At 36.8% G+C, this 16483-nt stretch overlaps 1 protein-coding gene across 3 annotated transcripts in view; it reads left to right on the top strand.

Annotated features, from left to right (window-relative positions):
* Positions 1–502: 502 nt before the first annotated feature.
* Positions 503–16483, top strand: part of svilb (supervillin b) — a 54793-nt gene continuing 38812 nt past the window's right edge. For 2 of the 3 annotated variants that reach the window (XM_079452710.1, XM_079452709.1), the window contains exon 1: positions 13776–13910. In XM_079452710.1, coding sequence (XP_079308836.1) covers positions 13853–13910 — 58 coding nt within the window. In that variant the 5' untranslated portion in view covers positions 13776–13852. Of the gene's footprint in view, positions 661–13775; positions 13911–16483 lie in introns of those variants that run through there. The other variant, XM_079452711.1, reaches the window with a different exon arrangement.

The following is a 16483-nucleotide window of genomic DNA, read 5'->3' on the forward strand; positions in this document are numbered from 1 at the left end:
TATTTTCCCATGTATTTCAGGGGCGGATTATGACTTCAAAGGGCCCCGGGGCCATTTGTGTCATGCTTCCACCTCTCAATAAAATAAAATATTTTATTTAAATTAAATTCTGTGGCAGGACTTTTATTTTCAAGACAGTAAATGAGAAAGAAGACAAACAAAAACACGTACAGTTCAAGTTAAATATTGACATCTTGCACAGGTAAAGGAATATTAACAAAACTGAATACAAAGCAACAATTGTACAAACAACAATCAGGTTGAGGTGCAAAAAATATAACGTGACATCTTGCCCTACTCTGACATTTAGGCCAGTTACAAAAATAGGATATTAGACAGAATCTACTAAACTTACCGTATCATCCTTTGAAAAAATCCCACTAATTAAAACAAGCACAATCGTGTATTGTTTTAATAATAATCTATTATTTTAAAACGTTTTAAGTTTTGTTGAGGATGGCGTTCTCATTGGTTTATACAACCGGAAATACCGACGGTGTCTGGTGTTAATTCGCGTTTACGCGGTCAAACGGCACGGGAGTGAACTCGTGTCGGTCGCGACAGTGTGAACGAAACACCCGTTATAAAGAACACACAACAATTCAAGCGAAACATTTTGACTTCATATTTATTAGTCTCATTCACCAAGTGCACGCGAAGGTAAGGATGGGGCACATTTCATCGCACGTACGTGCGTGTAGCGATTATGTATCTTCACTTGAAACAATGTTTCTGTTATTGCCGCTTGTTACATTGTTAAACTACATTTAACATTCACTTCTAAAATGTGTAACTGAGGGCGTCTCAAAAAGATTCATCTCGAGATTGAAAAAATCCGAGGGCATCTCAAAAAGATTAATCTTAAAGTTCTGATATATTTTACACGTGTTGTATGTTTGTTAGATTAAAAGAGTATACGCGCACGTCCTATTGAAAAGGTGAAAGATAATATAGCATAGCTTTAAATATAGCATCTAAACAAATGTATTTATTTATTTATTAATAATTTATTTGAGCTACTTAAGTTATGAAAGTTGTCTCTATGTGTGTGTTGTTTCATGGAGAGTTTGTGGGCACGCGCTGTTGGTGTATTTAAACAAAACCTATCTGTACCATGGTACTTTAATCTTTATGTGCTTGCATTACTGTACGTTCCGTAAGGATTTAGATTTATATAAATGCTATTTGGGTCCCTCAGATTGATTTAAACAAAGCAGTCCTCACATTTCTGCCTGTGAAATCTTTTTATATAATCATAAAACAAGAGCATTAGATCAACAGCCATCGCATGTACATTATTAGTAATATATGTTTTGTGTTTAGATGCATGTTCTTTTCATTCCCTCATATGGGCTTTTGAGTTATGTGTCGTATGTTGTGCAAAAAGTTGTTCATGACAAAGATGAATTGATCCTTAATAATACTGTATGTGGAGTTTTACATTGTGTATAGGGCAGTAATCGGCTTTGGTCAGTCTGGTCTCATGCATCATGTGTGGGCTTTAGAAGACTAACACTCTGTGACTGAGGCCTGGATTGTGTTGTATCGTTTCACACATCATGGCATGGGACCTCTTGGGACAGGATGATGTAGTCTAGCTGCTAGCATTTTTGGGGGCCAATAAATCCAAATCCCACCCGAACATCTTAATCTGCAATATTACACAGCAATTTCAAGAGCGATCGATGCAATTGTCAATAACATGCCCATTTGTATTCATTGTCATGGCTGAACAGATCCAGTAGATGGCCCTGACTTATTTCTGTGTAGTTTGTAGTCTACTCTCTGTGGTTTGGAGTTATACCCTCACATGACATTATTTTGGTCTTCTTTCTTCCAGTCTCTAGTCCTTTGTTTATCTGTTGAAAGGGATTGTTTACAGAGAGAGAGATCGTCCTGAGATATGAAAGTCTGCAATTTATTCACCCTCATGACGTTCAAAACCTTTGACTTTCCTTCTTCAGGATATTTTGAGAAATGTGTCAGTGGCTTTATGTCCATACAATGTAAGCCAAAGTGGACCAGTGTTGCTTGGTTACGAACGATCTTTAATGTATCTTCTTTTTTTGGTTCTGTGGATGGAATGTTATACAGATTTTGTATTACGTGAGTGTATGAAAATTTATAAAAAAATATTCTGTCCCTTTAGGTAGGTGTTTGTGGTTTCAGCATTTATTTATCCTCAAATGCTTATGCTTCTCTCATCTGCTGTAGTTGGTGCATTTTAAAGATCTCACGTGTGTTAATATTGATATAAATCATATATTTTGTAATGAAATGATGTTTGTATGATGTAAAATCACATGATATTATGCGGAAATACTTTATTATTTTTATAAATGTTTTATTTGTGGAGAAGTCAATAGAACAACGTTTTATGTTGTTTTTAACTTTAAAAGTGGCATTCCCCATGATAAGGACTACAGAGAACGGCTGGAATCGGACTACAGCCCTTAACTTCCCGGGTACATGATGTCACTATTTCGAGTTTTTGGTTAAACTCCGTCCACAGAAATGCACCAAAAAAGGGGGCGAGGCCTTCCTTAGAGAAGAGGAAGAGGCGCTGGAGTAGTGTTTGGTTATCAGAGATTGTTAACATTTGACTGAGCTGCGTGCTTCATTACTTTCATTTTCATCAATCCCTTGCTGGTAATAAGAATTCAGCTACCCACATTCTAAGTTAACCAACGGTCAAATAATAGCTTCCATGACTTTAACATCGGCTGTGAAAGCTGTTCTGTGAAACACATTATTATTGTGTGTGTTGGTGCGCGCATGCCTCAACACTTCTATGAAACGTCCTTTAAAGTCCTGCTTGCAAATGTCTCCTGGGGCTCGTTTCAATAAGGAGGTTCAACCAACTCCAGGTTAAACTTTGAACTCGGAGTTGGGTTTACTTAGAAATTTTGGTTTCAGAACAGCTGATTTGAGTTAGTTCAATTGACTCTGGGTAGGTTTACCTTGAGTTAAGCACATGCGCCACGACTACGACAAGCCATGATCAACGGCACCAAAAAAGCAACATGGCGGCAGAAAGCACTTGAGAGCGAGGCACACTTTCTGCTCTGCATAAAGTGGATTAATTGATATGCTGAAAATTATTTGTTTAAATTAATAAATGTACCAATAAAAAAATTAATTAATCATTCATGAATGAAACAATAGAAATAACACAGAAATAATAAAAAACATTGCTTCGAAAACAGCCAAAGAAAGGTGCCTTTAAATTATATCAACAGCAAATGTTGATGTTGTTTCCCATGCTGGGTGTACCAGGTGTGCGGTGCCTGTTCATTGGCCATTTTTGGCCAGGAAAAACATGCTTGCACACGTGTTTGATAAACATTTGGGTGAGTGTGTTTATGAAAATGACACCTCAGAACGTTTGCTGGTTTCCACACTGGTCACAGAAGTTCAGCCACGTTTTAAGTTCAGATCACCCAGCAGAACTATCTGTTCACCTGCAGCCTGATCTGATCCTGTGGTGGTGCAGTGTTCAAAGGCACCTGAGTCCAGAGAGAAGCTATGGACATTTAGGAAGCGTACTGGAAAAACTGGTCACTTGAGCAGTCTTTGTTCTGTGTATTTACTCTGATCCTTGTGTGTTTAACTCGGGGATTGTTGATCTAACAGCTGATTCAATCCCTGGGTCTCATTACCCCCCCCCTCTCTCTCTCAGGCTATTTATGGAAAATTCCCCTTTAGCACGACTCAGTTCTCAGGCCATACATGGAGTCCATTGGTTAAGGTTACATCTGCATGCGCGTGTGTGTCTTGGAGAGCATGTGCGACTGATCTGACACTCTGGAGTTGTTAGCTGAACAGGAAGTTCAAAGATTCCCGCCTGTGGATTTTCAGTGACTGGCAAAAAATACTTTCTATAGAATCTTTGGGATTCCCTGGAATATATTTGGAATAGGACGGTGTTGGAATTTTCCACTTTTTAAAATCCGTTTTGTTTTCTGTAATTGCCTGCTTGCGTTATCGTAACATTCTTCTCTTTTTTTACCCGTCCGATTAAATTCTCCTCTCCCTTTTTTCACCCTTCCCTTTCCCCCCCTTTCCTCTCTATCATCGACACGGTTTTCCCATGTTCCATTCATTTGAACCAGCATCCTCTCATTGTGAGGATGGAATATGATGGACGGCCACCATCTCTTCAATGCACATCATTTACAAACTGACTCGCACTTTTTAAAAATCCAAATATAAGATCTGCCATAAACGTGAGGAAGCTGGAAAGGATCTAACCTTTTTCTGTGACGATAAAGAAGTAACAGTAAGTACAAATTAGCTTTTTTGCTGTTCTCTTTGTCCGTCCCTCTTTCTTTACTGCTTTAAGGTCTCTGGTTGAGCCGGCTTTAAGCCCCATGATGGGGTAATCTCCCCCATGACTGTTACCCATGCTTATCCGCTCCATGCATTTGGTAATACAAATGTTGTGTAATGTAGGCTATTGCATCAGCGTTTGTCAAAAGGGAACCGTCTTGGGTAGTCACACACAAGAATACCTTATGAAGTTAGATGTGTTTGGTGATGCTTGGCGGTGGGATTTGTTTAAATCTCTAACTTTGGCACGTAACTACTGTCTCAGACATGAATGATACCGCCCATAATGCAACCATTTTTTTAGAAATGAATTTATAAACGGGTGAAAGTCTTATCTGGTTCATTAAAGAGGAGACCTTGGACCTTTTGAATTATATTACCTTTAGAATCCACTCAGAACTTCCTAGGAACAGCATAGCAATGTGCTATAATGTGCTTCTTTTCACCTTAACGACCATTTATCAACATCCTGGCAACCCTTTAATTTTTTCTAAATGTGATATTGCTGAAAGATACGTTATTGGTTTTGGATTAATGAAAAGCAAATGCAAGTTAAAAGTTTAGACAGTCAGAGAAACTTTTTATGAGAAACTGATGCTTGTCATGATACATTGAGATCATTGCCATGTTGTTTTGCTTGTATATGAAGGCTGTGCCTTCAGGACGTCTCATCTCATCTGCTGTTATCAGTGGATGTGTAACCGGAGTGTGTCTGACGGTCGTGCCAGAGTTTGCCGGTATGTGTAAGCTTGGCAGCTCGCTGTGTGTTTATGTTCTTGGTGTCTTTAGAAGCATCAACCAAAACCGAAGTCATCTGCTCTTGTGGTCGATTTTGTTTGTGATTAATGTTCTCAGTGAGATCTCATGAATTAATTGCTGATTATTCTTTTTATTGTCACTTAATTGGGGCTGAAAAAATGATTTATCATGATTAATTGCTAAAATGTCTGTGCATATTAATTTTGTATTGATGAAATGATATATAATATTTTTTAATGATTGGTAGATGTATCTAGGAAATATTTAGATGTATTTGTTTTTTGTTTATAAATAGAAAATGTATAAGCACGGTAAACAAACTTGTATTATGTAAACACAAACTGTTATTTTAGATGCAACTTGCATTACATTCACTGTATGTTTTCATGCAGTTCATGCTTCACTGGGTATTGCCCGCACTTACCAGTTACCTGAACTAAAGGAATATATCTGGAAGACTTAAGTAAATCACATTTTAATCTAGCTTTTTCTTTGCTGTTGTTGGACTTGCACACATCAGATTTTGATATAAGATTTCATATCACGCGTTACTGTTCCTAAGGGATAGTCTTGCAGATTTCACTCTTAAATACGAGACCAACCAAAACCCTACGACCTCGTGTCTGAAACGGCATCATGGCCTGAAGATGACCTCCATATGGAAAAATCATGCTCTAGTCCAGACCAAGGGTATATGATCTTGAGTCACGGGCAAACTTTTTTTGATTTATTTCAGGTCTTGTGTCAATTTAATTGTCATTCAAATGTTGTGTTTCAGCCTGTGGTAGTCTGTCTCAAACCTGTTGAATTGTGTCTGAATTCTGAAGACAGACAAATGGTGATCAGTTGAATGAGGGTCCACACACAGTCACTGGGTTTATGAGGCTGGGGGATTATTTCAAAGTCTGCAGTATGTTCACAGACCCTTTGGTTTTGTGTGTGTGGGGGAGAAAGGGTATGAGGGCCAAACTGTGATATTGCAGCTGTTGAGTTAACTACACCTGCCCTTTTCGTCAAAATAAACAGTCACATTTACAGTTGACACGAACTCCATGAATAATATCTTGATTATCTTTCTGGATTCGGAAACATGTTTTGAATTTCTACTGTTTTCAGCTGTTTTAATGCTTAACCTGAATTATGTCATTAAAACTGATTTAAGGGGACAAACCACCCCGACAATAGAAATTCCTTCATGAATTTTACCCTCAAGTTATTCCATATCTGTATAAATTACTTTGTTCTGCTGAACACAAAGGGAAATATTTGGAAGAATGTTAGCCACTGACAGTTTTTGAACGTCATTGACTTTAATAGTAGGAGCATTTTAAATTGTAGCCAAAGGTGCCTTAGAACTGTGGGTGGGAACTGTAGGGTGGGAAAATGTTGACACAATTTTCATTTTTGGGTGAACTGTCTTTAAGTAAAAACGTAATGTCCCATTAAGCTTTAGACGTTTAGGTGTGGTTTCTGAAAATATTTATTATCGTTGTCTGTATTTGGCAATACATTGAGTTACTATACTTTACTTTTCTTCGTATACCTTGTCAGTATTTTTATAAAATATAGACCTTAGATAAGAAAACAGGTTCGTTGTTTGAGAGATTTGAGTGGGATCGTTCACCCAAAAATGAAAATTCTATGGTTTATGTACCCTCATGTCATTCAAAAGTTTACGTCTATGATTTTATTCTGTGGTACACAAAAGAAGATATTTTGAGGAATGTTGTTGTAATCGAACAACAGCGGTACCCATTGACTTCCATTGTATGGGCACAAATGCAGAGACCTTACATACTTAACACTGATTTATATTCTGTGTATTTGTGTCAATGTCCGTTCGGTCTAGTATTCGCTCTGTAATGTGTGTCTGTTTTATTTAGCCTCGATAGAATCTTGACAATTCATCTATAAATCTTCGGGTTCGACTGATATTGTTTGCAGCTCACAGCACTCAATCATTGTCCTTTGAGGTTCTGCTGAGATTCTTCCTCTGGTGGGTTCGAGTAACAGACATCTCTGTATATGGAAGCTGAATTTGTTCATGGTGTTGTGGGTGGAGTCGTAGTTTTGGTCAGGACAACAAGTAAAGGTGCGGTGATTGATGACATCTATCATTAAATTCCCCAGATGGGGGTTTACAGAGGCTTTACCACTCACGCCTGCACTGCGCTGCTTACATGCTGTTTTGTGAGAATGGCCAAAAACTTCCTATGTAAATATAGCTCCTGTTTGTTTTTAGCTGTGCTGATCTGCAATTTCTTTTTATAATTATGCTTTTTTTTAAAAACATCTGGTTGAAATGTCTTTCATGGAGAGATGGAGCTGATGTCAGGCCTGTGAATGATTCCAACTCTTCACGGCCATATATGAGCAGGGAATGTGGGTATGTAGATGTGAGAGCGTGATGGTCTGTGTTCAGAATGGAATAAAATGTGCATTGTGCTTCATGCGCAGCAGACGGTTTCAAAGTGACAACATAAACATGTGCACGTTTGTAGACTGCCCTTAACTTCCGGTACACATTCACAAACAATAGAGTGCCTGTAGATTAATTCTCATAACAAGCAAAATAAACTGAGAAGAATCGTTACTTTGCTAAACTTGTCTCTCCAATATTTTGAATTTAGACTCCGATACCAAGCTCAACCGCTAGAATTCAATGTACCATACGGTCTTTAAATGCGACCAAACATACAACACAATTCAACAAATCGTGTATTTAATGCAATTATAATACAATAAAACAATAAATATTAATATGAATTGAATTAAATGTAAATAGTTATATTATTAGAGACTAGCCAAACATAGAACGGAAGTTAACTGCGGTCCCGGCGAGCGTATCCGATGAAACGATCTATACACTTGTACAGTATGCGGACTAGTATACTATTTTGTCCTGTATGCAATTTTTTACCTAAGAACAGATTTTTTTTTGGATCTGCTCGCCACCATATTTCTGTAGCTCAATTGTCAAAGCAGTCCATTAGCAGTTCAAAGGCCATGGCTTCCATTCCGAGGTAACACAAATACTGATGAAATATATAACTTGAATGCACTTATTTTGGATGAAGTCCCTCAAATGCATGAATGTTAATGTAGGCCGGTTGCCAGGGAACTGCAGTATTACATGCACATAAATGTGAAATCTAAAAAGATACAATTTTAAACATCCCACGTGTATAAAAAAAATTGCACGCCATGCGCACAGTATGCAATTTTTATATGTACTGTTGTGCAGTATAAGAAAGTAAGGCCGTATGCATTTTTGCACCCCTGAGACACTGAGACAGATTGTAATGGTTCAGATCTGCTCAAGATAATGGAGTCACCATAAAGCACAGTCTAAGAGGACAGGTCTTAATCTCTGTCTTTTAACCTGCCTGACTCTTATGTTTCGCATGCAGTGTAGTCTGCAGTAGTTTATACAAACAACTTGGAGCCAATGAACCTTTTGATTCCTAATAAAGGCAGAGAGCAGAAGAACTAGAGAATGTTTCAGACCAGACACCTCATTCATCCTCTACGACTGGTTACATGTTGAAGGTCAGACATCTTTTGCCACATAGTCAACATATCTAGACTTTAAAATTAATTTCCAAATGACTTCAAAACTATGAAAATGACGATATGATTTGACCAAAAGCACGTTACTTTTCATAACATTTTAATGTTTCAGTAAAGAATCACTTGCTCTCCGATGTTTTTCTATCTAAATAAAAACAAACAATTGTTGACATACAGTAAAGAATATAAATGTATCAAATGAATGCGTAATTTGATACATTTGTATTCTTTACTGTATGTCAACCAATTCGTATTATTATAGAATTCAGAACTTGAAATACAAATTTAAAGAGAAGTGAATGAGAAGTTTTTGCTGTCTTTGGTGAATCCAAACAGTGAGGCAAAGACAAATGGGCTATTTTCTCAGGAGAAGAATCAGAAGTTTCAAAAAGGCTTAAGCAATTCTCATTTGCTCTTTATTTAATCTTCACACTCCCACTTTGTATTTAGGTATTATTGTCGTAATCTTCATTGTTCAAACTTGGTTTTGTTTCATACCCTCACACCCATGAGCTTTATAGTGATCAGGAGGGTTCATGTTGGCAAACAGCCGTGTGAGTAGTTGTGTGTTGTAGCTTAAGTTGAAATGTTTCGCCTGGACTTTTTCATGTGATGTCAGTTCTAATGGAAACACATCCCACAATGCTTTGATGTGGTCCTGCGCGCTGCTTTTGACTCATATAAAGCTTGGTAACATCACTCTGTGTTTTTCTTCTGTGAATGTCAAGTATGAAATCAATCACTGGCTTCCTTTTGTTGACTTACAGTAATGCATGTTACTTATTCGTATAATCATTTGCAGTAATATTTATAATAATAATATTTATTAGGGATGCACCAGTATCAGTATCGGGCCAAATACTAAGCTCATGTGACATAACTGACAGAACTGACTGAAATTAGATTTGAAAGTTTGTGAAATTTTCTTTTCATAATTGTTTTTAGGGTGGAGTAATATTTGAAGCTATTCTATCTTTATTAGTCTCATTGTGTTTTGAAAATGTACAGGCATCGGAATCGGATCAAGAAAACAAATATCGGTATTCTGTCTTTAAAAAAGGGTATCGGCGCATCACTTTGGTCATTTTTAGTTTTAGATTTTGATGTTGCAATTGCATTTATTTAGGTTCCTATTTGCGTTCTTTATAGTGGAAATAGTCATTCATTTACAGCCATTCGGAATTGATTTTACTAGATTTTACTAGATTCTACTACCCAGAAATGAAAATTCTCTCATCATTTACTCATTTAAAATGTCTTTGGTCTGATGAACACAGAGATAGATATTTGTAAGAATGCTTAAAACCAGACAGATTTTGCCCACCATTAACTACCGTAGTTTGTCAAAAGTTCCCGAGAACAGTTTGCGGTCCTTCATTCTTCAAAATGTCTTTAACAGAACAAAATAAAATGGCAAATACATTTTTCCTATTATGGTGGTCAAAGTCTGTCTGGTTAAGCATTCTTCCAAATATATTTCTCTGTGTTCATCAGAATTTATACAGATTTGGAACCACTTGAAGATGAGTAAAATATTACAGAATTTATTTTTGGGGGAAGTATCACTTTAAGACTGTCTCATAAAGTCAAATCAATTCCACCACCCAACAATCCAAACGTTGGACCGGTAATCTGTTTGTGTGGGACAACATTGAAAGGTAGCACAAAACTGTATTAAAACATAACGGAATGAAAATCCTTTTATATAATAATTTAGCATATTACAATTATTTGTTAAGTCATAGCTAAAATATTATAGAACATAAAACCATTTTAATGGCTAATTCAATTTAAGGTTCACTGTCTCATGAGCAGATGCGGATTTATCATGTTGTACACTTTCAAAGATCTTCTGAAAAAGAGAAAACTAAAGGAATATTGATCAAACAAATAATGAAAATGAGTTTCTCTTTTTTTTTAAATGTAGTATTGTTAAATAACCTATTTCATGATTTGTAAACATCATTTATTTTAATAGCGTCACAACAATAGAATAAGCACCGTTTCAAAGCCACACAGTCATACGATGTTTTTACTGACCGACGTCGCCGCCTCTTGATGACTGAAATCAATCAAAAGTCAGGCTTTAAAACAGTTGCGTTTGTATGAGCTCGTTGGACACTGGTGTTCCCCGGGTTGATGCTTTTGACACAGAGCAGTTAAATAGTTTAATAAACACTGACGCAAACAAGCATCTCATGTGCGTTCCGGGTTAAAGACTGGGTTTCTTAAAGTGACGCCTAAAAATCATTTTATCAAGAAGCACATCCAGAGATGCTTTTTAAAGTTGTTATCTATTCCGAGCACTTTTTGCTTGTTTTTGATTCATTACTTTTCAACAGTTTCGTCAAATAAAGTTTTAGTTTTGTAACACGGTTATCTACAAAGTCATTTTAAATATTTAAGCATACACCTTCAGATTCAGATCACGAGCAACAATTTAGTCACGTAAACCTAAACTTTTAATGGTAGTTTGTTTGAGTGTTTATGTGACCCAATATAACCTGCTTGAGACACACACACATCTAACCTGCTTCTAACCCCTCGATATTACCAGAATAGACCGGAGTCATAACTCCTTGGCTTACTGGAAGCATCAAGTCTAGTTATTTGTTTTTAGATGGTAATGTGTTTTTGTGGATCACTTTCTAAAGATCAATTCAAGTGATGCATAACATCTTTCATCTGACCTAATTTAGAGAAAGTGTGTGCCGTGTATGTGAACCTGGACTGCTTGGCTAGAAATTCTTGGAAATGTTGTCTGAGAAAAGTGTTTCCTTTTGCGTAAATGTATAAAAAGCATGTGATTGTACATGAAGAGAGTGAGGGAGTGTGGTAAGACAGGAGAGCACATGCACAGAGGAGCCGGGTCAACACAAGCTAGCCACTCCCCCTTACCCCCCTCTTAGCCAATCACATCACACATTGCCTTATTAAGGGCAGAAGTGGTCCAGCAAGACAGAGCAGTGAGATGCATGTTTACACGTGCCTGTGGTCATATCATAACCTTCTGTGAACACCGACTCAAAGTTTGGATTATTTTGTTTATGAACTTAAAAATGTCATAGTTTAATATACTTTAAGAAGTGTGTTGTTTGTACAGGTGGATATAGGATCCTTTGTAAAAATGAGTTGATGTAACTGAATGATGGAGTGGACTCTGTTCTGTAGACTGAACAAGTCACAAACAAGATTATGATATTCTATATCATTCTACCATCTCATGGTCCAGTACACTTCGCTGTGACCTTTGCTTTCAGTGTGCCCTCTAGTGCACACTTTGACACAACATATGTTTTATAAACAGATTTTCACTTTTCTCAGCATGGTGGGTCTCCAGTCTCTATATTTAAAGCGATATTTCTATCAGCATTCAATAGAATTGCGGTGTGTTGGGACTAATGAACTTATTTTCTTGTGACACTGCAGTTTAGGGAGTAACACCTGTAATTCATCATTCTGTAAGTGAATGTTTAGAAAACCGCTATCGGCAGAGATGCTGTGTTTAGGTTTGTTCTGGTCACCCCTGCACCGCCGAACTGCTGAGAGAGACATAACACATCAGAGAGTCATAACGTGGCCTTGTTTCTTTTTTTATGGCACCGAATCCATGGAGTTGCACTCCCTGGTTTTATCAGGAGTTAAAAACTCAAAAATGAAAATTCTGTCATGAATTACTCACCCTCTAGTTGTGCCAAACATGTATACTTTCTTTGTTCGGTTGAACGCAAAGAGAGATATTTTGGAATAATGTTTACAGGTCTGAAGTGCTTTTGACTGCCATAGTAGGAACATTTTTAATGGTAGTCAAAGTTCCCCAGAACTGTTTGTTTTCCTTCATTCCTCAAAATATCTTCTGTGTTCAACAGAACCAATAAATTACTAAATGTTTTCCTACTGTGGAAGTCTATGGATTCTTCAGAACTGTTGGTTGGCAAAATTATCTCAAAATATAGCTCTTTGTGTTCAACCAAACAAAGATATGTATACATGTCTGGAACAACTAGAGGGTGAGTAATACTTAACAGAATTTTCATTTTTGGGTGGAGTATTTTGGCATACATTTGTCTCCCTTAAGTGAGTGTACATCATGATCGTGCATTCGGGTTGAGAGAAACTTATTGACGGTAGCTGCTGTGTGTATGTTTAATAAAACATTAAATCACATATCTAAACACATTAAATACATGTTCAACCCATAATATGTGCATAAGTATAGAGAATATTGTACAGGCACAAGAACCAATACATATTTGAATATGTACAGCCGCAGAAATAAATGAAGAGACCAAACTTTAATTGAATCAGCATTTTTAGATATATTGTAGGCATAAAGTGACAGTCATCCTACAGCAACGTGAAAGACACATGACAAGAAAGACGCATGAAAACCGTGACAAACATCAAGGTGACTTTTTCTAAATACAGTATTTGAGGACTAAACAACAGAGCGTCTTTTCTGTCATTTTCACCTGTTTCTCCCATGTTCATTTTCTGCAAATAAATGCAAATAGAAATAGTATTTTTATTTGAAATCTGGTAGAAATATTGTTAATAGTTCACAGAATTGAAATTATGATTTTTCTAAACGCATACCTATAAATATAAGCTAGGAATTTTCAAATCGGAAAAGGTGAATTTTAAATGGTCTATTATTTCTTTCTGTGGCTGTATAATAAAAAACTTTTTGTTCATCTGAAGAAAGCTTATATCCTATAGATCCTATATCTGGGTTGACATAATGGTGAATTTTTGTGAGAACCGTTTCTTTAAGGACAATTTTATTTTCAACATCATGTCATGTCTGTTATTCCTGCTTCGCTTTGTATCTGTGTGTTTGGTCATAAATCCAGGAATCCACTGTGCTCCCACAATCCACTTTTATCATCCAGGCTAATTTCTGCATGTAATCAGATTACTGCCTGTGAACTGTCTTAACACCTCTCTCTCTCTCCCTCCCTCCACCACCCTTCTTACTCCCTGTGTGTTTACTTTAGCTCTCCAGCGTTGCTTCTGTGTATTTCCATCTTGTCAAGTCTGTTCGTGGCTGTCTCTCTCTCTCCCTCTCTCTCTTGCTCGCTCTCTCTCTCTCTCTCTCTCTCTCTCTCTCTCTCTATCTATCTCTTTCTTCTTCTATTCTGTGATCAGGTCTTTTCATCCTTTTCCTTTCTTTTAAATAGCTTTTTATTTCATCATGTTCAGTAACCCGTGGATTACTAACTATCTCAACCACGTCTCACAGTGTAGCCAAGGTAAGAGCTTGACTCTGTGCCCAGTTACTGTTACCAGGCAGTCTTTGATTGTAATACTAAGCAAAGTAAGTAGGTATCCAGGGAAGTTGTGTTTTTGAATTGTGCACCGTAACCACAGAGACGGGGACCGTGGTTCAATGTTTAAATTAGTTTGGTGTTGACCTCTTTCATCATGTCTGCTTTGTTTTTAAAGGTTATCCGTGGGGAGGATTGATGAATTGATGAAGCCCAATTTTGTGTGGGGTGACTGTTGTGAACTTAAAATAGCGACATATTGTTTTTTTTATTTTCAACAAAATGAGCTGATAATCTTGTAAGATAACTTAAAACAGATTGATCAATTCCAAGTATTCCAAGCAATGTTGTAAAACACAAATGTCCTGTAATATAATTGTTTTATGTCTCATGTTATGAATTGAGATAGTGGTCCACTAAAATGGGTTTTCAATGGTTTATAAATATATAATTCAGTAAATATAACAATCAGTTTTTTTTGCCCAGCCATAATAAATAGACCAGATATAAGTGTCAGTTTTTTATTAATTTGTTTATTGTGAGTGGCTAAAGATATACGATTATCAGAAACAACCAAGCATGATGCACAACCGTCACTTGGCTGATAAAATATTCTATGAAGACATATGCATTATATTACAACTTATACAAACTGTCCATCAATGCATAAAATCATAAAATCGGTACGAATTTCCATGAGATTCTGTTGAAGCAACGTATTAATGAAATGCACACTTAAGCATTTATTTAAATGTCATAAATTATTTTATAAATATTCACTCTTTAAAATACATCTTTGCTGTTGATACTGTTGGTATTGTTTTGGTTTGTTTTTCATAATATTGTTTGTGATACCGTGTACAGATAAGACATGACAATTGAAATATCATTATTTGGCCAATATATCAACCATTAACCACTTTGCATCCTTAGAGATGAATGTGAAAATCAGCCGTTGAAACATGAAATGATGCCTCGATGAAGTGGAACATAAAAAATAAATTAGTGTCTCAGTGCATTAAGTGTTTGTGTGCCTAATATTGTGACCTTTGGTAAAGCCTGATCTCTTCATTACAGCTGGCACAATTTTCAATTTCACAGGTGCCAAATGATTCGAGTCTAACATGCAGCTGTCACACTATTTAAATCTGAATATATAGATGCTCCCTCATCCTTTAACATGTGTTAATGGCAGGACGTGATTATTTGCTTTTGTGCTGTCTGCACATTATATTATCAAATCTGTAACGCAAGCCTCATTTGTATAGTTAAGAGGTTTACTAGGTGTCTGGCTTTCTAGTCTGCAAACTACATGTGTCTAAGAGTGAGGGTGGGCCTTTGAGCAGGGTCTATTTTTTACTCTGAACTCCCCACCCAGTATTTTTAGAAAATACCTCGTTCTTCTCTCCTCGTCTCATCTCTGTTAATTTGTGGCTGTCTACATCTGAAAGTGATTCTCTGGCAGCGCTGTATCCGAAACTCTATTGCGGACTAAGTTCATTCGAAAACACACACACACATACTATATAAGATTTAATTCATTCAGCATGTTATTTTGAGTGGACTTGCCTACTTCTACTGCACTTTGTGGTCTTAAGTTTATCACTTGCTGGAAGGATATCAACTTGAACAGTTTTTTTTGTATGCTGTGGATTATTGAAAATAATGTTTAAATGTGTTTGGATGAATGTGATTTTGAAATGACTAGAAGTTTGTGGAAGATTGTTGTTTAGCTTCTTTACTTAAATTTACAAAGCAAAAATCGTAGTGATAGTTCAGACAAAATTGAAACATGCGACACCCACATAGACGTCCGTTGGAAGAATGGGATGCTCAAGTAACTTGTGTCATGGAGTGACCAATAGTTCCAAACACTGTACTGAAGCCCATTCATTTCAATGTCTCCCAAACGCATTTGGTGTACAGTTGGTGAAATAACGGCATGTTTACACATTTTGACAAGTTTGCCGATGTATCTTATATTAATAGATCTTATCTTGTGGATCTTATATTCATTTAATTCCCCAGACAAAATGCTGCTGTAAATGTAGTCAACGTAGGAATCAGAGTACACAATGTGACAATAAAATGTACAATATTTATGCAAATATAGTTGCTGTTGTCTGTCCCGTTAAAATCCTTCGAAATAGGTTGACGGCATGAATTTGTTTGGAACCAATGACACTCCATGAACCATGTGACCACCCGGCGGCAAGATCAAAGGGTGTCGCAACTGTATTTGAACGACTCTTCTCTGCCCAAGCCATCTAACATACGTTGGATAGTCATTACAGGACTGAAGTGCATTTTCAGATTTTAACCAAAGATTATGAGGGTACATGAATTTGAAGTAAGGGATAATCCACAGCTAGCCGTGCGTTAAAGGGTTTTATACCATGGTCTGTTTGAATACCGAATTCTGATTGGCTGGAGGGTGTGCATGAAAACCCTTTAACGCCTGCAATATTTCTTGAAAAAAAAGGCATTGTAATTTTTTTATTTCACTGGGACTTTAAAAAACGTTGGTAACGAAGCAAGATCGAACCTAATTGACTTCC

Source organism: Barbatula barbatula, assembly GCF_947034865.1.
Source record: "Barbatula barbatula genome assembly, chromosome: 3".
NCBI lineage: Eukaryota > Metazoa > Chordata > Actinopteri > Cypriniformes > Nemacheilidae > Barbatula > Barbatula barbatula.